We start from the raw sequence: 27,923 nt of genomic DNA on the forward strand, positions 1-27,923 counted from the left end.
CCTGGTATAAATAAAATGTGCCAGTTTGCATTTTCATCCCAGACTACAGCCCCAAGTTTTAAGAACTATTTTTGCTAGCTGCTGAAAATTTTCATATGGGTAAGTTAATGACTTCATAAATCATTGTTATGCTTATTTTGCCTGTGATCTATTTTCTCTGAATTTGTAACAAGACATAAAGTTTCTGGTCTGTTAAAGTGTAATCATAAATGTATCCTTTTGAACACAGACCACATAAGTGCTTCTCGTTTCAGCAGTAGTGAAGTTTTCCCAATATAAACCAGGATGTTGAAGCAACAGAAGCTCATAGCTAGCACACAATATAACCAGTTTATTTTAAAAAATAAAACAAGCACTGCCATAACTCCACATTAGCAAGAAGAAGAAAAAGCATCAGTTAATTGTCACTACATGATGATTTACATATAAGCAAGAAGCTGGAGATTTATAGCCCAGTTGTTCTCATAACCAACCCTAGTGACAATGTCTCTCTGCTCATCCTAACAGAAACATCTGCCTAACCACCAGAGCTAGGGATAACCACTGCTATCTGACATTCCAGTGGTTTTCAAGGACAATGCACTTAGAGCTGCAAAACTGCTACAAGCAAACAGCTACATACTCTGCTGAATGCATCACGGTCATTCAGATTACTCAGATGTTTCCTCCTATCCTTAGTAACAAGCTAATATGGATCTTGATCCAAAAGGATCAAGCTTCTGCTCCTTATCTCATAAAATTTGATGGGGTTTGGTGTATGGGTTTTTGAGGCTTTTTTTTTTTTAAACAGCTTTTCCTGGCAGAACTTACAAGCTAACAAACACTTCTAAAGACCTTCCTTGTGCCTTGTGCCAACACCTGACAGCAGAACTCAAATTCAGAAATACAGAAAAAGCCCTTGGGAGAGAGAATCCAAACAGTAAAGCTCACCACTTTTGCAAAGTGTCGCTGCTGGTTCCACTTCTCCCCCTGCAAGGCTTGCTCCTCTTGGCTGCTTTCAGCACAGATTAGTAACCTTCAACCCTGACAAATATGTTGCCCTCATGCTTTTATGATCTCATAATCTCTCAGAAGGTGCCACATTCTGAGATTAAACACACCAGAATCACAGTGGCAGCATAATAGAGATGCAGCTGTGATTAATGCCAATTAAAACAGTAGCAGCATGTGACAGCTGTTACAATTACTGTTAATTAGCAAGTTTTAAACCCTCTCTTATCAGGCTCCACTTCAAAGCATGCGACTAGAATAGGTCATGAGTTCATGATTCCTTAGTCCTTTGAATGACTTTCTGCTAGAGAGCTACTACATGAAAGGCTTTACCAGAAAAGCTTTGCATGATCTGTTGGTATTTCCCGGGAAAATGGCTCGTAAAGAATAAAGGCACTTCAGCTATGGGGCGAATTTGGGCACAGGACACTGCCCAGATGAACTCTTAAACACAGTTTGCTTACAACGTTCCCCACAGCATGTTACATTACACCTATAAATACACAAGCTAAATAATCCAAGTAGGTCTCTACAATAAAGTTGCCCAAATATCAAGCGAAAGAGAATGTTGCTCTTAAACCCTACTTGCCACATTTTTACACCAATTTTTGAATTATGGTATCTCTTCCCCTTCTCCCACCACAGCAAGAAGTGAGCCCCTGCTTAGGATTTGTTTCTGTTGCACTGGGAGGTCTGCCTGAAGCACGTGCAGACATGCTGGCTGCACCTATCCCAGGAAAATAAACACTGCAGGGATGCTGCCAGGCCCAAACATTGATGCTATCACCCTGGTAGAACAGTCACTGGCATGCTGGGACCCATGCTGTCCCAGGAAACATCAACCTACATGGGTGCACAAGTCCACAGGGGCCAGGAGCCACACCCTGCAGCCACCCTCTCTGGCAGGAGTGAGTAGGATGTGGTCAAGAGGCAGCAGTTAGCCCCCAGGCTAAAGAACAGACCTTGGCACTGGCTCACAATAATTCTAATAAACACAGCAATTAGGGATAGCTTTAACTATATTGCTTGAGCAGGTTATCTGGGTTCCAGCCCAAGGTGAGCACGTCTTAGGCCCCAACAAACCTGCCCTACCCGGGCAGCTGCCAGATTTCAGCTCCAGTTGTTACCTAAATCAGCGTCTCACCCCCTGTCCACCAGTTAAGTCATGATAATACACGTCCCATGGGATGCAGGAATGGCAGGTCCAGTGTTGGATGTCAGTGCAGACCAGAACATCCACCCACGTCCCCAGAACAATGAATTCACAAACTTGAATCATCTTAAATAAAGAAAGGGAATCAATCCCCAAAGCTCTTTCAGACAATGGCCAGATGCTGCAGGGATCTCCTGCAGACCTAGGGATGGCCAAGGGCATTTGACATCACACAGGAGCAGGTAGCTGTGGCCCAAAACACAGCTGCTTCCCAAGCATGCAGCCGCTTGGTGCATATTCCTGGTACTTGATGACTTCCGAGGGTACTTGCTTCAACAACAGCACGATCTCCTCTGTTACTAACACCAAAGAAACCACCATTTACTGACTGAGCAGTCATACTGTGACTAGGAAATCATGTTTCATACTTCAAAGGTAACTTAGAAATTACAGTATGGAGCGCTTGACATCTTAAGAGATCTATACATCATGTTGACACATATAAACAAAAAATGAGACCATACTGCATAATGTCAAGCAGCTTTTTAGCTTGTTTTAAAAGAGGCAACCTTTACAATGTAAAGACACACTTTATTTAGGTCTGAATGGGTCATTTTTCTCTTCCTGTTTTTTTTTTTCCTGACAGCAGACATTCTTTTCTTTTTCTTCACCAAAAAGAGTTTTATCTCAAGCAGCTCCAAAATTTTCATGATCTGCATAGAAAAATATAATAAATTCTGAAGGTTTTGTAGTTTCTGTTAGCTTTTAATAGAACTATGGAAATCTTTCAGCAGCTACTTTACTTTCCATCAAGAAAGAGTGCATAGGGCTCTCAGTAACACTTCTTACCATGAGACTTGTGCCGGCAGCACAGGGAGAGGCAGGTACATTATTTTGTGATTAAGAACTAGCAGGTTTGCTCTCCATTTATTTCAACCATCCTATTAGTGTAGCTAAGACATCTGCCTAACATTTCCTTTCACTCTGGTTCATGTGAGCTAAATAACACATAAGCTAAAAAATGGGCTTTCAGCAGCTTTTAATAGCAAGGAAAAATAAACTCCTGCAGTATTATAGATGGACAACCTCTGTCTTGGCTTCATTACTTTCTGTTATTTAAAGAAAATTAGTGGCTTTGCACTGACAAAACCCACGCAAAAGAATAATGTGTTACGCTCATTTTGTCCAATATGTGCAGTAAAGTTTCAGTTAATGATCTTCCACTTAAAATACTAGGACTCTGTGTCACCATAAATGGTGTAACCAAGGCATTCATTTCAGCATACTTAAGTCCCCAACCTTTAATGGAGGCACCAAGTTGTATCCATTCCTGCTCCGCTCAGGGTGGGAGCCAGGAAAAGCTTTCTGTGCACACAGCAGTCCGTGGATGCTGTACTTCCATCCAACACCCATCTCACAACTACATGTAAATAATTTTGTGACGGAGGTAGCACAACCTGAAAAGTATTGCTGAGCCAAACTAAGCACTGCTTCTTGTAACACCTTCTCCCATCCCATCTGGTGTGCACACACACATAAACAGATGCATTTATCAGATGCCTGTGTCTTTATTGTACAGATACCATATACCCTTTTCAATCTGTTTCTTCTCAACAGATTGTTCTGTCATTGTCCCACTTGCTGCCTCCAAAGAGGCTGTACTTCAGGAACTTTTATTCCAGGCACCTATCACTAGATTGTCTGTACTGAAAAAAATTAAGATTACTTTTAAGTGAACATTTACATTTCTGTATAAAGCTGTTTAATATTTCTAAAGCAGATAACTTTGGGGAGTATTTTACTCTCCTATACTAAGAAGAAATCTCTTTCATGCAAATTACTCTTTCTTCAAATGGCACCGTTAGGGAAAAAAAAATACCCTGAGGTTAAAACAAAATCTAATTCTTTCAGACATTATTTCTGAGTCACAAATCTGTTGCTCCTACAGGTACAGGGACATGGTCCCAAGAAAGGCTGACCACTTCATCACAAACGCTTCATTTAGCAGAAGATGGTTGTGAAATTTCCCCTCAGTAGGCAGATGACTTCAGGGATGGAAAAGCCATGCTGCCCAAAGGGATTCACAAGAAATTTTGTGTTTGTCTCTCCGTCTTGTCATCCAATAGAAATTCAGAAGATGCCTTCTTCAGAAATATTTGTCCTGGCAGCTCATCCTGACAACATTCAGCAGACCCCTCCAAATTTCCAATAAACATCTCAAAAACCTTCTCTAGTCCCCTGGAGGTCACAGGGATTAATTCTCATTCCCATTCTATCTAGTGAGTTGATTGTGACCCCATCTACTGTGCTACAGCCCCTGGCCTGAGATCTCCTTCACCACTAAGAGCTTGGAAGGTTATGCACATTTCAAACTGATGGAGAGCAAACAAGTGTTGTTGGTGCGCCCACACTTGGCTCTGGAGCCCACAACGCAGAGTCCTCACCCTATTCCTTAGGGAAGCAAGGAGAGCAGGGAGGGTACAAGCAGTGCGGGATGGGCTGTGCACAAAGCCTAGGGCTTTGCAGCAGGAGCTGGTCTCACTTGCCTCCTGCATCCTCTCCCTGCAGGGCCTGGGACTTACACGGGGGAATGGGAAGAGGGAAAGTAGCGTACAGCGGACGAGGTGGCGCAGGCGGTTGGGCAGAGTGGGGAGTAGGCAGCCCACGGTGCCGCTTGACGGTGGCAGTGTCCGGACTGGGCTCGGCGCCCCTTTCCCCCTCTTTCTCCGCCCTGCCGGACCTTCATTCGCCCGGGGGTGCAGCTCTGGCCGCCGTCGCTGCATCAGGCAGCCATGCCCGCGGGGTCCGGGACGGGCTGCGGTCACCGAAGGGACAGCCTGGAGGCTGCTGCCCTTCCCCGGGAGAGAGAGAGACGAGCCGGTGCGCACACGTATGAATGCACAACCGTAACCACAGACATACGCACACCTGGGGTGGAGGTCGTACGAAACAAACCCGCAGCCAGGTGTCAACTTTGGGGGCGGCCCGGCCGTGCCCAGCGCGGGTCGCTCCGTCCCGCAGCTCCGGTGCTCGGCGCTGTGCCGGCGCGGGGCTCCGGGACCGACCTGCTCTCCTGGGGGTTTCGCTTCTCCATCCCATACCCGAGTGCCTTCCCCACCACAAAAACTAAATATCCAGAAGCAAAGACTATTTTAAAAGAGAAGCCGCGCGAGGCGGCGGCAGCCGTCTCCGGACCGCCCGCACAAGCCCTGCGCTGCCCAGCCGCCCGCCCGGGCTGCGCTGCGCTCATTCCGCAGCACCGGAGACATGAGGATCTCATACCTCCGGACAACTGCGTGAGTCATAAATACACGGCGCAGGGCTGAAAGTCGACACTGTTTACAGCGACTTTGCCGCGGCCTTCGGCGAGTCAAACCACCGCCCCCCGCGCAGGGGCCGAGCTGCGCGGAGGTTCCGCACCCCGCACTGCGGCTTCCGCGGGGGACTCGCGGCGGTGGCGGCACCTGCGGCCGGCGAGGGGCGAAGAGGGGGCGGCCTCCCCGCCGCCGCCAGCCGTCGGTCGGTCGGTCGGTCGGTCGGTCCGTCAGTCCGTCCGTCCGTCCGCGCGAGCGCGGCGAGCGGCGCTGGGGAGGGACGCGGTGTTGGGTTACCCCGGCCCGGCCCCGCCGCCGCCGCGGGGCCAGCGGGTGCCGCGGGGCTGCGCCGGCGGCCGCGCAGCCCACGGTATGTCGGGCCGGTGACTTCAGCCGGGAGATATTTGGAGGCTCCGCGGGGTCCGGTGCGGGGGGCCAGCGTGTGTTTGGGTCTGAAAGCGAATCAGCGGAGGGCGCGTCACTGCCAAAGGGCCCTATAAATCCATCTGCGGCGCCGAGTCGCCCTGGCAAAGCCCCTGCGTCCGCACGTCCGGCTCCGCGCTCACTCCGTCCGCGGGTGCGGCGCCCCCCGCGCCTCGCCCAGCCCCGCGCCCCCACCCAGCCCCGCCGGCGCCCGGGGAGCCCGGCGCGCCCAGGCCCAGCCGGAGCGGGCGCTCCGACACCGGCCCAGCTTCCCGCCGCGCTCCCGCTTGGATCTAAGCTTTCGCTGCGACGGGACCCTGCTCTGGAGGAGGAAGCCTCACTGCTGCTGCCGCTGCTACCGGCTCTACAAATACCAGTGCCGGCCTCTGATTCTCACAGCAGGCTGAGGGGGTGGTTTGATTTTTATTTTTTTAATCGTTTTCCCCTTCCTTCCTCCGCTGGGGTGGGGTTTTTCTTGGTATTCTTTTTTCTTTTTTTTTTTTTTTCTTTTTCTTTTTCTCCCGCCGTGGTGTGCGTGTCCGAGCGGCGCGCTGCTCCCGGCAGTGCTGGACGAGCTGGCGTTACAGGAGCGCTGATGTCTTCATCTGACTCCCCGCAGTTGTTGATGGAGTGTCTTTCTCAGATTTCCAGGCAGGGTCCCAAGCGCAGCACCCAGCGCCAGCTCCCGCTGCCAGGCGGCGCTCCCCGCGCCTCGGGCTGCTCCCGCCGCTGCTGAGCGCGGCTCCGGGGCCGGGGCGCGCAGAGACCCCCGCGGCGCCGCTCCTGCCGCGGGCACAGCACCTGCGGCGGCGGCGGGGAGACCGCCGGGGACTGTGCTGCCGGCTCCCCGCTGCCTCCATCCAGACCTGCGACCTTACACCCCCTCCTCCATACGAGTCCCCCTTCCCCCCTCCTTTGAGCAAAGAGGGTGCCGGCAAGTCGGACCCCGACCTGCCCACATGAATCGTCCGGCCGGCTGGTCGACTCCACGGCGTTAATGTCCATCTCGGGTCCGTCGAGACCAGCTCAGAGGTGAGGGCGAGGATGGGTGCGCGGGGGGGAGGGCGGAGCGGGCAGGCAGTGTCTCCGGGGGCACCCTGCAGCTCCCCGAACACGACGAGGTGCGAAGGCAGCGGCCGGCGAGAAAGCGCGCACCGAGCGGCAGCCGCGCCCTAAGCCCCGCCGCTGGACCGGGACCTCCGCGGTTCCCCCCGCGGCGGGGCTGCTCCTCCCGGGCCGGACACTGCCCTGTGCCGCCGCCCGGGCCCAGCCGAACCGGGCTGGGGGCAGCTGTTACCCCCGGGCGGCGCGCAGAGGGCAGCGGGTACGTGCCGTGGCAGACTTCGGGCAGGGCGGCCGGGGAACGAGGAGAAGAAAAGAAAAAGGCACAAGGGAAGGGGAGAGAAGGGAAAAGAAAGAGGATCGGTGAAAAAAAGGAAGAAAGAGAATAAAAGACTAGGGGAGGATAAGACCACAAGGAGTGGGAAATGGCAAGGGAAGAGGAAAATTAAAGGGAGATGGAAACAAAGAGGAAAGGAAAAATGAAAGTGGATGGAGAAGAGGGAAGAAAAAGGAAATCTTGAAGTAAGGAGGAAGGGAAATAGGAAGAAAAGAGGAAGACAATAAGGAAAGGAAAGAATGGGGGAAAGGAGAGTATACGGAAAAAAAGGAGTATAAGGAAAAAAGGTGACAACTGAAGATGAAAGGAAAAAGAAAAGGAGAGAAAAAAGAGCAGAGAGGACTGGATAGGGAAGGGGGAAGAAGAAAAGGAATAAGACAGAGGAAAAAGGGAAAGAGGTGAGGGAAGGGGAAGAGAGGGAAAGGGAAAGGAAGGTTTGCTTGTAGCACATCAAATCTGCACAGACCAGCGCCCAGATCAGCCCAGTCCTCCCTGGTCCAGCCTGGCAACAATGCCCTGGTGCTGCCCAGGTGCTCGAGAAGCACAAGGTGACCTGCCTGCCCATGAGCAGAGGGGCATGGTCACACTCCATGTTCCTAGAAACAGATTTGTGGGGCCTGCATGCCTGCCTTCCCCAGTGCAGCTTTCTCAGGCATAAAGGGACTGGAGGCCATCCTGTGCCTCCCTCTCCCACACCACTCACTCGCTGGGGAGAGCCCACCTCACTCCTCTGGCTGCACGAGGAGCAGTTGTTCCATCCAGTGTCCTCAGGCCTGGCCTGGGGGAACCAGTGTGATCTGGGGTCACACTGCTTAGCTTTGTCTCGGGGCTGGCACAGCTGGGGCAGGACTGGGGAACATAGCAGCTGGGAGCTAACCCTGCCTCTCCTTTCTGCCAGGGGCCCGTGTTGGAAGGAGATCTAAGATGAAGTTATGGGATGTTGTGGCTGTCTGCGTGGTGCTGCTCAACACGGTCTCCACCTTGCCCCTGCCCACCGGTAAGACGCCTCCCAAGGGGTCCCCTTCAGTGGTAGAGGGACCTGAAGATGATCTCTCCCCCATCAGCCTGCTGCCTCCCTATGCTGTTCACAGTGACTGTAAGAAACATTCCCCTTTGTAGCAACTGCTGTCTGTCTTGCTAAACTTGCTTCCTTTTGCTCAGGCATCAGGATGAGGAAAGGGTCCTCCCATTTTGTGCCTCTGTTTCTCTACATGCGGTGTCATTGGCTTTGGTCTTGCTTGAGCAGCTCCAAACTTAGTCATTCTGCAAAGCTGGGGGTTGACAGTTGCAGTTGCAATGCCCCCTGCCCACTCCAGCCCTACCTTCCTGGCAGTCTTAGGATCCCTCTGGTTGAAAAACGTGGGGAGGTGGGTGGTACAAGTTTGTTGTATGCAGAAGAGCCGAGAGGAGGATCTGGTTCACACCCCTGGCAGCACAGGCACTGAAACTCCTTCTCCACAGCCTCGGCCTCCTCTCCCTGCTCAGACCTGCCAATGCAGTTTTTCTCTGCCTGTAGTGGGCGCAAGTCCTGATGGAGGTTTGGCTCCGTGATGGGAGGCGCTGCACACATCCTGGCGTACTGCTGAGCTTCATTAAATCCTCCTTGGATTCTGATCTCGAAATTAGTGTGTCCACATGGAAATTTACAGAAGAGTAGCTGTGGCAGGGTTAGGAGCTTGAAGCAGAGCAATCCACATAAGCTAGCTCACAGTAAGACAGTTTACAATCCAAATGACAGATAATAATGCCTTGCTAATAATAGGTCCTGTACCTACAATAGCAGGTACAGGATTTTCACAGTGGTTTGTGAGCTCTGTGTTAACTCTGGTGGCTTTTTAAAGAGAGACGTAATATGACTCAGTTAGAAGTGGTAGAATACTCACATGAACAGTGTAGACGCTCGCTTAGCAAAGGGCGCAGACGCAGTTTGAAGGTTGCTTCTTTTGCCCTTGCTCATCCCCCTCTCTGTTTAGCTCGTTACAGGATACAGACAGGATCCAGTAATTGGATTCATTTCTATCTCCTTTTCTGGAGGCATGTCCCTTCCCTGCGCCTGCCACAGCTCCAGTCACAGGCAGCCACACTCTGGTTTCTCTGGGAGCAGCCGGGCCAACGCAGTGTGGAGGCACTAAGCATTTGCTGTGACTTCTCTTTGACCCCTCCCAAACACCCATCTCTTCCATACACATTTATGCCCTTGCCTGTTTAGTCTTCTCTCGTCCTTTCTCTTGCTAGTGTTTCCCCCCTGCTGGAATCTTGCCTAGGCTTCTGCCTCCGCGTGTCCCAGCCTGGGCTCCTGCTGCTCACAGACTGGCAACCCTGACATCCTTTCAGCCCCTCCACACAGGGAGGTTGGCCAAAAGTGTTTCCTCACAGGGCTACAGCCTGCCAGGATCATGGGGCTATCACATATGGTGATCTTCTTCTCCATGGCAAGCCATGTGGTGGATAAGTGCTGTCCTGCAAAAGGCAGTGATCAGCTTTTCAGGCCACTGTGCTGTTCCCCTCTGAACAGGCTTGCTGAGGTGCTGGGGGCAAGAAGAGCATTGGGGGAAAGCATCATTAGTCAGTTTGTTAGCTCTCGCATAAACTTCAGGGTGGGAGGGCATTAATGGCCCATCTTTCCAGAGTGGTAGTATTTGTACAATGCCTGCTTTTATCTCGAAACTACCTTCTGGGAATATGGTCCCTGGTAAGCTGATTCCTTTACAGCAGCTCAAGGGGATAGGCAGCAGTAGTGGTTCTGTCAGTTCCTAGTATCCAAAACTTCTCATCATTGCATCTTCTTTTTTCCTTTCCTGTGGATTGGATAAACAAGAAGCGGAAAGAAAGACAACCTGTGTTTTAGCTGAGCTATGGTAGTATCAATATTATCTCTGTTTCCAGGGAACAGACATGGGCTTAGCCATGCAGAGCTGGTTGAAAGGTTATTGCCCAGGATCGTCATTTGAGAAAGGGCTGATAGTTTGGTCTCGATTTTTTAACTCCGTGTATCCCTAACAAATGGACCTGGCTGCAAGAGCAAAGGAAGCAGTACTGTTCTTCACATCAGAAATTGAGGGAAACCCAGGGTGTTCCTATGATCTTTGTAGGGCAGCAGTTAACACAACAGTCGAGTCTGAAAGTTGGAAATTCATCTCTATGTTGCCAAGTCAGATGAGTCAGGGGAGTCCTGCAGAAAGGTGACTGTAAGAGAGCAGTGAAATAGTCTGGTGCCCTTTTATGCTGTTTGTTGGTTTAAAAGTGTGTAGTGTCTGGAAAACAGTCTGCAAACAAGCTGTGAGGCTGATCCTACCCAGGCACATCACTGCCTTTCTGCTGCAGCAGTACTTTACTCAAGTCACCCCCATCAGTGTCTTTGACATATTTGTTCTCTCCTTTTACAATTTGGTGGCATGCACCCTTCAGCACAGGAAAGACATAGAACTAAGTACACAAGGGGAATCAGTGTGTACATTTACCATGTACATTTCCCTTTCCACTTGGTTTCTCTTGCCATCAGAGCACAATGTGCCACAAGCACGGAGGTGTGCTTGCAGCTCCCGTGTATTCACATCTCTGTGGGTGCTGTTTGTCTGCTGCTTTGCTAAGGGCTTTTGCAGGAGACAGCTCACAAAGTGGTGGGAGCACCATCATCACCTGTGTTGCCTCATATTCATTGGGCAGTGTGTGGGCCCGGGGTGCAGTGTGCGTTCAGAGAGGTGCACTGCTGTCCCCTAAAGCAATCCCTTTGTAGGCTGAGTGTAGCCATTTTGCTCCAAGGTCCACCACTCTTACTCCAGAGAAGTTGTTTCCCACACACCACTTGCATCAGGGCTTAGTAGGATGGTGAGATCAAGTCCAGCCCTAAGGGCAGGCCAAACACCTTGCTGGAGAACACATCTGTTCCCCAGGCCATTGACACCTTTTTGTGTTCTTGCTTGATGGGATTGCTTTCTCTGCAGAGTACTCTGAGGTCGCCTGACATTACCCCATCCCTTTCAGGCTGGCTTGAAACCTCCCTTCATTTCAGGCTCCAGGCAGGGTTCTAACCTCCTGGGCTGATCAGGTGTAATGTGCTGACCTTTGCTGTTCAGGGCAGTAATCAGAGATGGCAGAGGGTGCTAGCAATTGCAATCTTCTGCATTTCTAATTGGACTGGAGGCTGGAGTATCCTCCACAAATGCAGTGCATTGGAGACAAATCCAGCATTTGTAGGTGTTCTGGCATCGATATTCATGGGATAGCTTATTTCACACCCACAAAAACCAGAATAGATGAAGAGTCTGTAACTGTTTCATTGTTTCCCTTATGCTACAATGCTCTGGAGGAAGAACACTATTAGCTTAAATACCAAATGCGAGTAGAACAAATATAAACCATATTATTATAAACCAAATACTAAGTCAGCAGCCTCAGAAGCATGACAGTGCGAGGGAGCCAAACACTTGTTTGCATTATACACAGTTGCCAGTGAATACATCTTGTAACTGCTTGCTGTTGCATGCACATAATCAATGTGTACGTGAGGACTGGAGTGTCCTAAAATCCATTATATGATATGTATTCTCTTGATCAAGTGAGAACCTTTAGTAGGAACTAGTGGTAAGCAGGTAGAATTAAATGAAACATCTCCCCATGGGATTTTCCCTCCTAGTGAAAGAAAAGATAGATTTTTGCATCATGGTGTCTGAGTTACTCTACAGCTACTGAATGGTCATTCACTGTGGGAGCTCCTTTGGTATATGCTGTGACACACCATGGTGTGTGTTTGTGTTATACCTCTGTTAAAAATTATTCTTACTCCTGCTAAGGTGTATTTAATGGTGAGTTACTACTTTTATCTGCGAATTTATCAACTAATAAGGCAAAAATAGTGGCATTGTAGGGCTCTTTAAGGCAAAAACAGTATTTAATTATGCTTCCAACTGAATGCATTTCCTTCCCTACAATATTTATTAGGCCCATTCAATGTCACGAACCACAGCTCTCATGTTTCTGCCCAGGCTTTCCTGCTCAGCACACCTACAGTGTGGCGTATGTGCTTTAGACTAAGACACCCAGAAGCTGCAGAGGAAACCTGCCCTGCACAGTAAACCCGGTGCATCAGGGAGGTATCAGCCACACCGAGCAGGTGTCACCCTGTGCCATCTGATCTGTGTGTGCCCAGCACAGCCAGTGCATCCAGTACAACCAGTGCGTCCGGCACAGCCAGTGCATCCGGTGCAGCCGGCGCATCCTGCCAGTGCATCCAGCATAGCCAGTGCATCCAATACAGCCAGTGCATCCAGCATAGCCAGTGCATCCAATACAGCCAGTGCATCCAGCATAGCCAGTGCATCCAATACAGCCAGTGCATCCAATACAGCCAGTGCATCCGGCGCAGCCGGCGCATCCTGCCAGTGCGCATCCTGGGTGCCCGAGCCAGCACGTGTATGTGTGTCCTAAAGTGTGTTTGCACAGGGACACCCAGGTTATCTAGGCTTTCAGAAATCCCAAGCATTCAGATTGGTCCATTCATGGGCAAAATTCTAGAAAAATAAAGAATCCAGGCAGGTGTGGTTTAATCCATAGGCATGTAGCCCTAGAAGTAAATTCCTCTGCAGCCTCAGGTATAAATGAGACTGAATATATTCCAGTGAAGAACACTCTGTGACTTAAGGAAAAGAAGTTCCGAATTGCAAGATAATAATGTTCTATTTCTCATTTTGAGTTATCCTTTGCTGAAAGTGTTAGTTCTTTGCTGCTTTTCAGTTTAGGGATCTCAAAAGATTGCCAGTGGTACTGTGGATGCTGTTGGATGTTTTTCAGGCGTTTATTGACAGATAACATACCTGGACATACCTTTTCTTTGTTATCTTTCATAAGACTCTTCAATAAATTTTAGAAATATCCGTGTTCAGGAAATGCAGATGAAGAGCTTCAAAACATTCCTTGAAAAACTGAAGAATTAAGTTGTGTTAAATATTCATTGGACTGTCACTGAATTCAGTGGAGGAGGCACTGTTTGTCCACTAGTAGAAGATTGTCTGACTGATAGGTTGCAATGTCTTTGTAAATTATACTGTTCCTGGTAAGTACTGCAAAAAGTGGTTTTAAAATAATTAAAGTTACAAAGGCTTTGAGAAGCCATTTGGGCCATCAGGTCCCACCCTGCCACAATTGCAGGTGTTCAGAGGCAAACATCTAGTGCAAATACCCAGCTTTCATCCCTCCCCCCACCATTATCTAGAGATCAAAACATAAAACTTGGAGTACATTGGCCAAACCCTACATAACTGCATTTGTTGTGCGTTCCCGTATTTCTGAGATAGTAAGTGAATAAGTAGAAATAAACAGGCAATACAAAATCCTGCAGCATAACCATGTCCAGGATCATCAGACATCTAAATAGGCCACTGACACATTAGTGCTGGTAGAGTGGTTAGCACTGCAGAGTGGTCATTTTTTACAAAACCAGCTCGGTTTCTGATCAAAAAATATCCTTTGGTAAAGAGAATCACAGGAAAGATTTCAGTTGTTCTTGGAGTTTCAATCATGATTGCAAAGAGAAGAAAGAAAATAGGATCAAAAACACAGCTGCAAATAAAATATTAAGACAAAAAATATGTTAGAATATGTTTTAAGATCAAGGACTTAAAATTAATTTTGTGAGGTATTTCATGTAGCAGCATCATTTTTTTTAAGGAATAAAGCCACTCATTTGGCCTAGAAGAAGGTGAAGCCTCTATTATACATCACTTAAACTGAAACCTGCAGGTACATTTCTTTGAAGTCTTTAGAACTTGTGCAAATACTTTAAAGATTATTGGATAGGAGTATTCTTCAAAATAAGCAACACTGAAATCCATGTATTTTTTTTCTTGTGTTGTGGCTGGGCAGTGTTATAGCAGTATGCCAGAACTTCTCTGGTGGCCACACTTTTAGAGTCAAGCTGGTCGTATCCCCTTTAAATAACAAACTGTGTAAAAATATCTGGACTATCTCTGCTTCCATCCAAAGTATATGTGATTTCTTTGGCAAAATCAGCCATTACTTAGGAAATTTCTGAAGGAAGGTGGCACCCAGTGTAGCAGTTAGGAAGGACCTTGCTCTTCTGAGCACACACCAGATCTATCTGGCAAAGTGCCACTCCTCACTTCCCAGCAGAGCCCTTCTGCAGTCGAGTACATGCACCTGCCCTAGAGCCAGGGACTGATTACTATAGCAATAACAATTTCCAGCCAGCAACATTAAAACCTTCCATATTGTTCCTTTTGTAAACACACTGAAATGCAGGCAATGGAAAGGCAACAATGAAAGATTATGCATTATTTATAGATCAGGTCAAATCTGATAGCAGCAGAGATTGCCACAAGAGAAACATCAGCCAAGATTTTGCTGGACTGCTCTGCCAGTCTATGGCCACAGGGAAGAGACTGGGTTAGGGTCCCTTTAGAGTCTGTTCTTCCTGCTTTGCTGCATGTCGTTGTTCCTTGAGGATGCTTCTAAAACCCAATGGGAGATGCAGCATAAGAGCACAGGCATTCTAGTATTAGCTGATGTTATTGATTTAAGTGTGCTCTTGCCCTTCAGTGAACTGTTATTAAAGAGGGGCTGGGTTACCATCGTGGGCTTTTACTGCTGTCATAAGAGAGTTGGGCTGGATCACTTCTGCATCAGGGATGGTGAAGAAAATACCATCAGCATTTCCTCCATTACAACCTGTGTGCTTGTGTATTAGCTAGCTGCATGTGTTCTTGCTAACAGATGTCACAGGTTTCAGGTGTTGCTCATATATACTCATCTGAGGTGCTCTCAGGATGTGAGGTTCTAGTTTAACAAAATATTAGGAGTAAACCTTGTTTTTTCTGGGAAGTTAGGTATTTACTCAGCATGGTATGGATGTGGAAGGGTACCAGATCTTAGGGAGGAGTCAACAGGTATGTGTCTTGCCCAGGTTTGGCTCCTACTTGGTTGGTGGCTTCAGGCAGGATACTGTCACTTTTTCTATCTTTCCCCTCTTACACTCTTCGTGCTGTAACTTCTTATAAAGCAGGGATGCTCTGAGGGTGCTCACGTACCCACCACCCCTTAGGATAAGGTCCTAGTGCAGATGGGCTTCTGGCAGCATCTGCAGGAGACACCACAAAATCTCAGGTGCACCTGCTGAAAAGCTGACTGCTCTGTGGTGCCCAGAGCTGGTGATTCAAACTCTGTGCCAGAGGCAAGAGCATCCTCCTGTTGCTCCTCTGCTCCTTGACTGCTGGGTGAGATGTTCCTCTGCCCACCCCAGAGAGGCCAGACGTGGGGGTGAGCAGAGGAGGGCAGCCCACTGTTGGGCAGGGTCCTGTGAGCAGGTCAGCTCATGACTTCCTCTGCTTCACACAGTCCATCTGACCTTGCTGTTTCCCCCTGTGCTCAGGGACTTCCCACACTGGCAACAGCTGTGGTGGTCCTACTGTCTCTCCACTTTGATCCTCTGTTGAGAACTGGCATTTCTACCTGCAAGAAGGCAAGCCAAGTAGAGAAAGAGAGGCACTGCCAAGCATGGCAGAGTGAATACAAAGGACTCTGTGGATTTGTCATTATGAGCGACAAGTGGGAAGCGACAGGGTTAGCTAGTGAGCTACAAACACAACACTTGACTGCTCCATCAGGAGCAAGAGCACCAGGAAGGTCGATCCTGTGCCTTTTACCAGCATTGCCTCATTGTACCTGACTGGTGTCAGTGGCCCTGGCATCACCCACCAGGTTATTTAGCACTTGCCTTGATGAGAGACAAGTGACACCAGGGAGAGGCTCCATTTCTAAGGGCTCTCTGAGTCTGAGGGGGAGCCACAGCATGGGCTGGGAGTGAGGTAATACAGAACTGTATTAAACATTTAAGGATGAGCTGACCCTGATGATGTTTGATGCTCTATTTCCTAATGGATACAACCAGTGAGTTTCCATTTCACTCTTGGTCCCATGGATTTTCAGGCAAGGCATGAAAGCAAAGTCATGCCTTAGAGAGGTGGTATTTTAATTATTTAAATACCAAAAACATTTCAGCATACTATTTTTAACCCCTGCCTTCACTTAAATGTGTTCATGTAATATCGTCTTTTTATACCAAATATTTCATTTTCAATAAAACAAATGTTTTATTTGCACCATAGTTGCTACTTTCTCAGTTTGTAAAGCAGAATGATCATCACATTAGTATATTTAACCTGGATAAGGTTGCACTTAATGGCTCCAAATCTCTCCTAAAACACATCCCTGTGGTGTGAGATGGAGGCATTCTTTGTTCAGACAGGCTACATCCTCTGTAATAAGCACCTGAAAACAGTACTGCAAAGCAAGCTAAATATTAAAAAAATTATTACATAATGATTATAAAGTACTAATTTGATTTTAAAGGTCCCAGATTAAAGTACCAGAACTGCTTTTGAAAAGGGGCCATTTAATCCTAATGCAGATCTGGATCTAAATTTGCTAAATATTCCTTACCATTACAATGAGCTGGACTAAATCCCTAGAACTTTGAAATCATTCTTCAATGTTGTGGTGTGAAGCTCTGCTTTCTCCTTGTTTCCCCCCTGCCCTCTTCCTAATGGCTGTCTGTCCAGTTCCACATTCTCAATATACTTCAGGATCTGATCCTGTTTGAACTTCTCTAATTGAAAGATTGTGCTCAAGTGCAGTAATTCACTTAAGTGTTTGCTCTAATGTTTTTATGTATAGCTATACACTGTCACAAATGCAGGCATAAAAACTACAATCTTAAAGTAAAACCTAATTTCATAATGTTTAATATACCTTTCATGACTTCTGTTACATCACTTCAGCTGAGGGTTTGTAAAGTGCCAAATAATGTGGCGGTTTTATGAGGTTGAAAAAAAAAAGGAAAACCCACCTATATAAATCATTCTTCTGCAATATACAGGGCTGAAGGTTTTCTTGTGTGCCATAAGAGACAGCATGGTTAGAAGAGACTGTAGTTAGTCTTTTAAATCCATAACCAGGCATCAAAAGAAGAAACTGGATATTTATCTCAAAAACTGAAGATCCAAACCATCAGTTTGAGATCAGGTGGAAGCTGAGAATTTCTTGCTTTATCATGCTAGGTTGCTGCCATTGCACATGGGGGACTATTTGGCTTTCAAGTGAATCTGCTGATAGCAAAATCAAATTAATAGATTAAAAAAATATAATTGTGATCACATTTGAACAGACAGAAATAAACTGTCCCTTTTTACTTTATGGAGGCTGTTTTTTTCAGTAATGGGGCACATTTCAATAGTGGGACATGTTCATTTAGACCTGTTTCATGTAGAAGTCTATCAGAACACTTTATAATTTATCCTTCTAAGAAGCACAGGGATCAGATCCCAGTCCAGGTGTCACATGGTGTCTCTAATTAAATAAAAATGCAAGGACAGGTTCTGGGGGGTTGCAGTGTGGAAGATGCCCACAGGAAGGCACATTTCCCTGCACTTCCAAGCAGAACTCAGGACTGATTTCTCCAGGGGCTAATGGGGAGTGCCATGACTGTTTGGCTGCAGGATCCTTCACTCATGTGTGCTGCCGGCTTTTCTTGTGTCCAGGAGACAGGGACTGTGCTTGGGGACAGGCAGGTCAAAACTTCAGGTTCCAGAGAACATTTGGAGGCAAGAATTTCAGTTTGCATTACAGAAGGTTGTTCCAAAACTAGGAGTCTGGGTCAAAGCTATGATCTGACTGTGCCCTAAGTGTTTAGAAAACAAGCAAACAGCTTGCAAACAGCAAACAGATGATGCAAATATTCTTGAGTTTGTTTTTTTTTTTTTTTCTTTTCTCTTTTTTTTTTTTTTTTGGGGTTGGTTGGTTTTTAAATTAGTATTTTAAGTGAGTCTCACTCCCTCTGTTAAAGGTGTTCACCAGCTGTGCCCCCAGCCTGATCACTCTGCTAGATGCCTATTTGTATCAGTCTTGTGACATTTCATTCATTCTTTCTTTCTTTCTTTCTTTCTTTCTTTGCTTTTTTATTCATTTTTCTGGTTATGTGATGAAATCTTCACATATCACAGCCCTTGTTCAGCTGGACAAGGGATACAGAGGAGGTGCTCAGAGGCACAGTGGCACATGGACTGCCATCAATACCCGACAGTCTTGGTGCTCTGACCCTGGAAAACAAACTTGTACTCTCGTTGCAACCCTAGGAAAAGGCTCTGCCTGTTCCTGCCTGGGTGGCATGGTAATGAAAGAGGGAGCATGGAAAGGAGCTGCAGGAGAGTGAGCTGAGCACAGCAGGACACACGTGGTGGATGCAGATCCCACAAGCTCTGCTGCCTGCCCCAGGCTCCTGCTGCAGGGACACTAGGCAGAGGTGGTGCATAAACCTCTGCACATGCCTGCACACAGGCTGCCTCCAAGGGACTTCCTCAGGGAGCTGGGCAGTCAGGAAACAGCTTTGAGAATTGTGACCTAAAACTCAAACAAAACCTCATGACTTCACACCAGTCTGTGGCAGCATAGTTTAAGTGGTGGGGCTCAGCCCATCACACCCAACCAGTGGGGTCTGTGAGCCTTCCTCCCACACTCTGAGCAAGACGTAGAGAGACCCCGTGTTCCCTGAGGGAGAATTTCACTTTTGAAGGACATACGTTCCTTTCCTTTAGAAACACACATTTTGAGGTTCATCACACATGCAAGACAACCTTTGCAAGCCTGTATTGAGCACATGCTGCTCTGGCTATCCTATCCTATCCTGTCCCATCCTGTCCTGTCCTAGGAGGCTTTCAATTTTTAAATTCTAATTCCTTCACAACCTGAGCTTGAGACTGGGGACTACTCCTCAGACATCTTTGCTGCTTTAATGCCATTATCCCAGCATTTTCTGCTGGCACATTGCACAACATGACAGGCATCTGTCATGTGTTTGTTCTCTCAGCTTTTCCAGCAGAAGGCAAGTGTTGTCAGTAAACTAGTTTGTTTTGAAAAAATCTGTGTGTGTATAATTAGTTGTATTTGTGTGTGCATATGTGTGAATGAAGCACACATACACACACATGCAAAATGTGTATCTGCTCCTTGCAGGCGTGTGAAATCCCCCCAGCAAACTCTGTCTTCTGCACAATCAAGTCAGCACAGTCCATGCAGTGTGAGAGAAGCTAAGATGCTATGAGACTATAAACATTTTCTAAATAAGGTTGCAGACAGAAGAGTAACAAAGTACCCCTCGATCAGACAGCTTTATTCAGCTTACAAACCATCGAGGCACCCTACGGCAGCCCCTGTGAGTGTGCTGATGTTCCCTGGCCACAGCTCCACTCAGCACCCCCACTGCCCCCAGCAGAACCTAAAACAGTGCAGAGACCAAACAAGTGCTCTGCATGTGATGTTTGTGGTGCAGAGAGGTCTCACCATCCCCGGAGCGCATCTACCACATGCCCATCAGGATGGGGACATCCTACAGTCAGTCTTCTCCACCTTCCCTTCTGTCTATTAGCCTTTTACGGAGTTTAGTCACAGAGGTTATTGCTTATTCATGTATGATGTCTGGTGGTAGCTTCCTCAGCATTTACTTCTGGTTTCAACCCATCCTGCCTGATGTCAGTGCTGGTGTTTTCACTGGATTGCTCCGGGTCCTATTCCAGCAGTTTTTCACAGTGTTTTGTTTCAGGCTCTAGGTCTTCACACCCATGCTTGTTGGAAAGCTGAATATCCCTATGGAGTCATGACTGGCACCTCAGCACAGGGTGACAAGTCTCCCTTCACTCCTGGTCCTTGTCAATCTTTCTGCCAGCATTCTTCCGGTGACGCATTCCTAGTGACTGCCTGTAGTCACACTGATGACTGATTTATTAAGCAGGAGAAAATTAGCTGATTGCAGGGATTGGAGCTGTTGCCAAGACTGTTAAATTATGGAAGCAAACCTGGGCTACCTTGGCAGCATGTCGGAAGCTGCAAAAAGAACATTGCTGCATTGCTCACAACCAGTTTGGGGCTCCACAGGCAGAGGAGAGTGTTGCTTACAGAAACTTGCAAGGTCTCACTGAGTAGCCCAGTAATGCAGCTGGCACTGTGTTGATATGATGTACCCATATAGCCTGTACCAGCACATCTACCACCCACAGGCCTTTTACCTCCTCCAGTGATGTAATCTCCAAATACTGGGGGCCACTGCAGGAGTCTTACTGGTAGATTTGGATACCTGCATGGGATAGTTTCCAGTTCCCTGGGCTGAAGAGAAAGTCCACACTGGAGGCAGGAAATTGGAATTCATCTTAATAATAGTACTGGCATTCCTCCCAGTGAGTCTCCAAAATAATATCCTGGTGTTGCAGTAGGGCATGAGCAGAGCAGGGATCCTCAGCTCCATTAGACCCTTGGAACACTTCTTGCACAGATCATGTTAGAGCCTTAATGACATTAGCAGGACCAGTCATGCTGCCAATGACCCCATTTTCTGTGTGCAGCTTCTCTGTGTGTGTGTATAGGACTTCTCTAGTTGCTGTTGGTTTGATTACTTTATTTACTTTTTGCCCTACTGCTAGCACCTTCTGCAGGGTTGATAGTGCATGTCTGCATCACCATCATTGCATGGGGCTCTTTAGTGGCATTTAGTTTCCTCAGCCTGAAATATCACAGGCCACTCGCAGTGCAGAAAGCTCTCTGTGGCATTACCTCCCTTGGTGCAGCTGGAGTAGGAATCACACATGAACCAGGATAGATCTCAGCGTGCACTTTTATTAGGAACACACAGTCCACCACACGGGTCTGCCCTCCTCCGATCTACTACCCTCCAGGATATGGTTGGCAGAACAGTGCTTGAACCCTGTAGCTGTCTGACTGGTATTCAGCCAAAGTACACTCCTGCCTGTAGCACTCTCACAGGGGTAGGTGGTATTTTTGCCCCTCAATTGCAAGCCATTTAAAAGTGATGTGCTGGGCTGGGTTGTCTCCAGTTAATCCACAGTTTTGTTCCTCCCTTCTTAGGAGAGGGAACTCTCGCTGCACTGGCAGTGTGCCAGGCTTGATATAAGTTCAAGGCTGAAGGTTGCAAACAATAATCTCCACATACAGGTTGGCTTTCCCTGTAGGTGTCTCTTGTCCCCTTCCTGATGATCACTGCATTAATTTTGTTAAGCCCTCGTATGTTTCCCTGCCATGGTGTTTCACTCTCCATAGCCAAGGTCTCCTTGCATCATACTGTTGTTTGTGTTAGGAACACATGGAAGAGGTGTGGGCTGGGGTAGTCACAGTGATAGGAGAGGAGGGCAGTTGAAGTTCAAGAGTGAGAAGGGCACTTCTAGAGCCATCTCCTCAGGGCTACATCCTTCTCTAATTTGGTTATAGACTAAGAAAACTAGTTTCTGTGTAGGAAATCTAGAAACTACTCAGTCCCGAGCAACAAGTGCCTTCTGCCAGCTACTTGTGTCAGGGCCAAGTTTGTACTTCAGCAGTGGGGGTTGTATGAGCTCCATGTGGGTCATCTTTTTTAACTGCATCTAGAAAGATGTCTAGCCCTTGTTGCTTTAATGGAACATAGCCCACCTATTCCCTGGACCTGGTTCTTGCTCAGTTGGGCAATTCTTGTACAGAGTAAGCTGACCAGCCCGTTCTGCAAAGGAGCTGGTTGGTGCATCTAGTGGACACATCCATCCAAGCAACTCCTCTCACAGTGTGTATTTTGGTACCTGCTACAGAGACAGGGGAATGCAAGCAAGGTGTACTTACCACTGGCATTGCAGGGATATGGTGCTGGGTCCTGCCTTGTTCAGGTTCAGTTTCCACCTAACTGTATAGATAGCAGCCATCCCTCTTTCGTGTCTTTGAATATAACACTGCTCTCTGAGGTTGTTGTTTTTAGCATGGATAAAACAAAGTGTAATTCACTTTTTTCAGTTCCAAACTCTACAGTTTATAGCACCCTGTTTGCCTTGTATCACTTTCATTATGTTGAGGTACAGGGTTTCCAGCCTCCATTACTCTTTTACCAGTCTATACTATTTTGCTGGATCCATCCATCAGAAAACATGTACCTCTGATCCCTCACTATTGATGGATGGAGGCCTCTAGGATGTGGCTACTTCAGGCAGCAGTCCCCATTCCTGATCATGTGCTGATGCTCTCTGTTTCAGCAGCTTTTTGCACTGGCAGAATTAGGATTCTGCTGCTGCCCATCTCCTCTGTATCTGAGGAGATGAGGGTGGACTTCTGCTAGGTAGTGGGGGCAGCCTCATGCCTTCCTGCCTCCTGTTAACAGAGTCAGTGCTGCCCTGTTTGAGCTGGGTACCTGTGCTCAGGTCACCCACGGGGATTCCTGTCTTACCGAGCTCATTAGGGAAATGTGGTGCTGAGCCTTTGCCTAAGGAGCCATTCCAGTCTCAGCACCTCTCTCAGTGGGAGCCTTTGTGTAGGTGCCTGCTCCTGACCAGATGCACTGCCCTGGATATTGCCTCTCCCAATGTTTGGTGTTCCTGCAATATTTGCAAGAGTTTTGGAGATGGATATTCCCATATATGCAAGACTGGTGTGTCACAGTCTGTTATATGTTGGGTTTTAGGATTTAAGTACAGAAAGGACCATTCTCCTAGGATTTACTGGAAAGGAAGAAGTCTTAATTTTTGGGGCAATAAATATGAAAAAGAAATCACAATATTGCAATGTAGTTTAGGATACAGTTATTAATAATGCGATCTAAGGGCATCCACACACAGGGTCCAGAGAGCCTGATCTTTCATTAGCTCTCTGTATTCACTAAAGCAGGTAATTTTGAGGGTTTTAGTCCATGGGAAGATTAAGAATCTCAAAATGCATTTTTTTTTTCCTAATCATGATGAAATGGCAAAATTTGGAACCATTTCAGAACACATTTAATTTCACCCTTCTTGAAGAGGTTCATTCTGCTAGTATCAAAACATTTAATTGACTTCATCATACAATTTACTTGAATAATTCATCAATGATATGCCAAGTGATAAATTAAATAGAATAAAAATTAAATTTTCATAAAAGGAAAATGCATTCCTTTCCCTAAAATAATATTTCCCTGAAAATTAACATAATACTTCTGTTCTGACCTGTTTCTACTCAGTGTGATCAGCATCTTGTGATACAAAACACTTACATGAGAAATTTTTCAATAGCTATGAAAATAATTATCCCCTAGAAGCAGTAAAAACCCAGGCATTCATCCAGGAATAATATCTCAGTCTGGTACCCCAGGAAATCCTCCTTCTGTCATGCCCAAAAACCTTATTGACAGGTGGCTTTGGCAATACTAACTGCTGTTGGTGTGAAAAGAAAATAATTAACAACTATAATCGAAAAATTGCTTTAAAGAAAGCTCTTCCTGTTGCTGCTTTGCTGGGAAGAGTTTGTATAACCTCTTTACAGTGGCTTCATCCACTTCTTAACTAATATTCATACCATGACATGTTTTCTTTCCCTCTATTTCCACAGGGCTCATTCAATATTAAAAGATGTGCTGAAATGCTACTAAGCATCAGCAGGCACACACAGAAATACAAATATGTCTCATTTATCTTGCCCCAAATGAGTTTCTGTGATGACCTAAACCATTCCAAACTCTCATTTCTGAGGGTCCTGAGCATGTGTTCGGAAGTGATGAGCACAAAAGCTTGCATGTGCGTAATATTTTTGAGTTGTGAATGGACAAACTTCATAATAACTGATGTGTGACAAAGCCTTTTCTCTCTTTCCCAAACAGCTAATATGCCAGAGGATTATCCAGATCAGTTTGATGAGGTAGTGGACTTTATTCAAGCCACTATTAAAAGACTGAGGAGGTCACCAGATAAACAGACTCCGGTTTTTTCTAGGCGGGAGAGAAACCGTCAAAATGCAGCCACAAACATAGAGAATTCCAACAAAAAAGGAAGGAGGAATCAAAAGGGCAAAAATCGAGGATGTGTCTTAACAGAAATACATTTAAATGTGACCGACTTGGATTTGGGATATGAAACCAAAGAAGAGCTAATTTTCCGGTATTGCAGTGGATCTTGTGATGCAGCTGAGACCACCTATGACAAAATTTTAAAAAACTTAACCAGAAAGAAAAAACTGGTCACTGACAAAGTGAGGCAAGCCTGTTGCAGACCCACAGCCTTTGATGATGACCTGTCCTTTTTGGATGATAACCTGGTTTACCACATACTGAAAAAACATTCCGCGAAAAGGTGTGGATGCGTCTGACGGCTGCATGTCGAGGTGGCACCAGTTTTCCATTCCTGCTATGCTGCAGAGAGAGGGACCAAGGTTCCCAGGGAAGTGTCTGCTCCAAGTGGAGGAAAAAGGACCAAGAACACAGACTAAGGAGCCATGAGAGCCTGGGGATAAGGAGGCATGCGGCAGAGCAGAAGGATGGAGACTTCTGGCGTCCTATGGGGATTTAGATAAAAGCTCAGGTGGAGATGACGATGGATGGATGATGTGCACGCTACCTTTCCTGTTTGACTCAGTCCACCATCAGTGAGACTCAATCCATGAGGAACGTGCTTAAAAACACAACCCTGCCATACCACGCTGTGTTGTAGTTATGCCATGATATACCAGTTATACCAAGAAGCTTAGCTAAGAAGTAGCTTAGGAGTCCCTTACTAATCCCCTGTGCCCTCAGCTCTACTGAAAGACACATTGTGCTACTGCTCACTTGAGGGCAGTTCCCGAGTGCTTAGGACAACTCCTAAGCTATAAGATTATCCTTGTAAGTAAGATGATATTGGGCAAATACCAAAATGACCAGGCTCAAGTTCTTATGAAGCAAAACAGTTCCGCTTACTGGCTAAGTTTGGTTATTTCCATCTTGCGTTTTCTTCGAAATGAGTGCAGAATTTTGTTCTGCTACCTGTGAAAACAAGTTGAGTTTTTAAGCACTTCTTCCTAGTACAGTAAGAGAAGTAAAAAGCCCAGCCTACACAAAATGCGTTTCTTTAGGTTTACAAAGGACTAACGTCACTTGCATAACTACATTTCTATTTGGTCATTGTGATTGAGAGAGACTACTTGATGCAATGCATCCCTTCAGAGACATAACTATACAGAAGATATTTATTGAGATTAAGTTATTGTTATTTATTACAGTTCAGTAATGAGTCTCCTTATTTATTAAAGTGTCTTTCAAAGGTGCCAAAGTAGATGGCACTTGGGGATATAGAGAGACAAAGACGTTGGGAACAACGGTCCATGCTTTTGATTGAAGATGTTAACTTGAATGCAAAAAATCACTTACTTTACCTTTTTTTCTTTTAAACAAAATCTTGATTATGTTCACAAAAGGTAGTGCTGAAGCCTGCAGCCCTTATTCCTGTCACTAAGCCTTTTGAAAATTACTGCAGTCATGCATGTGCAGGAGCAGCAATGGCTCTGGACGAGTGAGGGTTGCAGGACTTGGCTCAACATTAGCAATTTGTTAGAAAAACTAATTTTAGTCATATTTTAAATGTAGCCACATTTTGTTTTCTCACACTTTATGCCAACTGACCTCATATAACTATTGACAAATGGAAAATAATCACATTTAGCCTTATAATTTCTAGTTATATTTATTTAAGCTTTTCCTTCCATACTTCCATATAGAAGAGGTTAAATTCCTCTTACTAGTTGTTAGCCCTGGATTTAATATAGCCTGCAAGTAAACAGTTGTGTTAAATAACCAGAGTGTTTTGTATAATTTGCTGAAACATTACAGGATCATACCCATGCAGCAGAACAGTCCAAGTTTCCTTAGGAGGAGGGAGGCTGTACAGCAAAGGTGTTGGTACGTGACCGCTAACACAAGCTCTCATTCTGGAGACATTTTTCCCAAAAGAGCAGGAGTGCAGGTCACTAGACATACCCGACAACCAGTGAAGCATCAACTCCCACAAAAGCAACATGAGAAAAACATCCTTATTGAAAACCACGGTCCAGCCTTTTATCTCATGCATGTAATGGCTCTCCATACCCATTTTGCCCTGGGCCCCTCGGGGCACCACTGAAGAAGGGTCTAGAGGTCAAGAAAGTCCAGAACAGGCATAGAAAGGTGTACCAGGTGTATGGCACGTGATTCATCCCCGCCGCTTTCCCGGGCGGAGGGAGGACAGACCTGGAGAGGCAGCCACAGGGTCTGTTCTCACACTGCCCCGGGGACGCCGTGCCCCCCGTGCCGCTCGGGGGTGGTGACACCACCACAGTGGCACGAGGTGGCACCGAGCGCCTGCCAGGCGGAGGCTCAGCTGCGCTGCCGGGCAGCTGGTCGGCAACAGCGCTCAGAGCTGCGCTTTCTCTCGCCCCAGCTGATGAAAACTTGCCTCAAAGCATTTTCTGTGCAGCTTGAAGAGGCTGCAACCAAAGCAAATCTCTATGTTCAAAATACAAAAGGGTAAAGTTTGTGATTTTTTTTTTTTTTTTAGGTTTTTGGTTGGTTTTTTTTTTTTTTAGTTTTTAGACCTTACTGAAGACAGGAGTGTGCTTCTCTGGATTTTTTTACTTCACCTGCAATTATATGTCTCAGTCATTTGTGTTAATCAACCAAAGTTCTCTACAGACTTTATTTTTGTACAATATTCATTTTATAACTTTTTACAAAATAAAATTCATTTCTATTGTTACATGGTTGTTGTTTGTGCTTCCCCATCATACAGTTTCCAAGTTACAGTGTTGCCCAGTTTCCCAGTTTGCATGAGACAATGCTGCGATGCCAGAAAATCCTCCATGGTGTGGATTCTTCCTCTCCTCTCTCACCAACACTTTTAATGTGGATCAGAGGTGTCTGCTGCTTCTTAGCTAAACATAGCTGAGTCACTGCAATAACTGACTTGAAAATGCACGGTGAACAGTGACAGTAATCTACACAGGGGCAGGCTTCAAGTCTGGGATTTCTGAAGCTGTCCCTTGTCCATGTGGCCATGGTTATTCATGGCCACAATTCCTCCCCTCCGAGGAGATTGCATTTTGCTTTGCTAATCCAGGTGTCACATCAGTTGGACTAAATTCCATCTACTTTGTCAGTTCTTTTTTTTTGTCTTTAAACAGGAAAATAAAACTCAAGGAATTTTCTTTTCCGCCATGATTATGGAACAGATGAGGACAGGTTTTGTGGCTGTGGCCAGCAACATTTTCTCAACTGTTTCATGTTAAGCTTTGCAGTTCCCATCACAGAGCCCATAAACACACGCAGACTTACAGGTTTCAACACTGCACTCTGTACTGCTGCAGAGAGGAAGAGGGAGCGTCTGACAGCGAGCCAGAGTGCAGGAGATCAAACACTCCTAATGCACAGCATATGGATGTCTTGGTTTCATTTGTGCTGGCGGGGACCATGCACGCAGCTCTGCCCCAGCTGCTGGAACGCACAGCGAAACTCGCCAGCCCGGCTTTTGAAGCACACAGTACCGAAGGCATTCCTCCCCACATGCCACTGCCTCCACTTCTTGCCGCAGAAGCCCATCCATCACATGCAAAAGCTGGACACATTAAGAGTTTGGCATGGGAATGACCTGCAGTTCCACATTCAGAGAAGATTGTGCACTTTCCCAAGAGTTGGAGGGAGTGTCTGTGTCAAACACAGCTGTGAGGTGCTCCAAAGTTTAATCTCTGTTCTTACAGCCCTTCTGTCTGCTATTATAGGGATGGGGAAGCAGAAGGTCAATGCAGATGCCTTCCTTGGTCTTATCAGGCTCTGAGTAGGCCATGAAGCAGCTGGCAGGAGCAG

The 27,923-nt window shown here is 46.7% G+C and overlaps 1 protein-coding gene across 2 annotated transcripts; it reads left to right on the forward strand.

The window, feature by feature from the left end:
- Positions 1-5,961: 5,961 nt before the first annotated feature.
- Positions 5,962-26,820, forward strand: GDNF (glial cell derived neurotrophic factor). Of its 2 annotated transcripts, none has more exons than XM_059836502.1 (3): positions 5,962-6,912; positions 8,178-8,375; positions 23,940-26,820. In XM_059836502.1, the coding sequence occupies exons 2-3, from the start codon at positions 8,204-8,206 to the stop codon at positions 24,422-24,424; spliced, it is 657 nt and encodes a 218-aa protein (XP_059692485.1). In that variant the 5' UTR covers positions 5,962-6,912; positions 8,178-8,203; the 3' UTR covers positions 24,425-26,820. The 2 variants fall into 2 exon arrangements, with proteins under 2 accessions (XP_059692485.1, XP_059692487.1); XM_059836504.1 differs by having other exon boundaries at positions 5,968-6,912; positions 8,178-8,276.
- The last annotated feature ends 1,103 nt before the right edge of the window (positions 26,821-27,923 follow it).

This window comes from Haemorhous mexicanus, chromosome Z (assembly GCF_027477595.1).
Source record: "Haemorhous mexicanus isolate bHaeMex1 chromosome Z, bHaeMex1.pri, whole genome shotgun sequence".
Classification (NCBI taxonomy): Eukaryota; Metazoa; Chordata; class Aves; order Passeriformes; family Fringillidae; genus Haemorhous; species Haemorhous mexicanus.

Excerpts from the sequence above, each read along its gene's own strand:
- GDNF (XM_059836502.1), top strand. The coding sequence starts at position 8,204 with ATGAAGTTATGGGATGTTGTGGCTGTCTGCGTGGTGCTGCTCAACACG. Across the intron at positions 8,376-23,939 it reads CTATGCTGTTCACAGTGACT|CTAATATGCCAGAGGATTAT; the intron begins GTAAGAAACATT and ends TTTCCCAAACAG.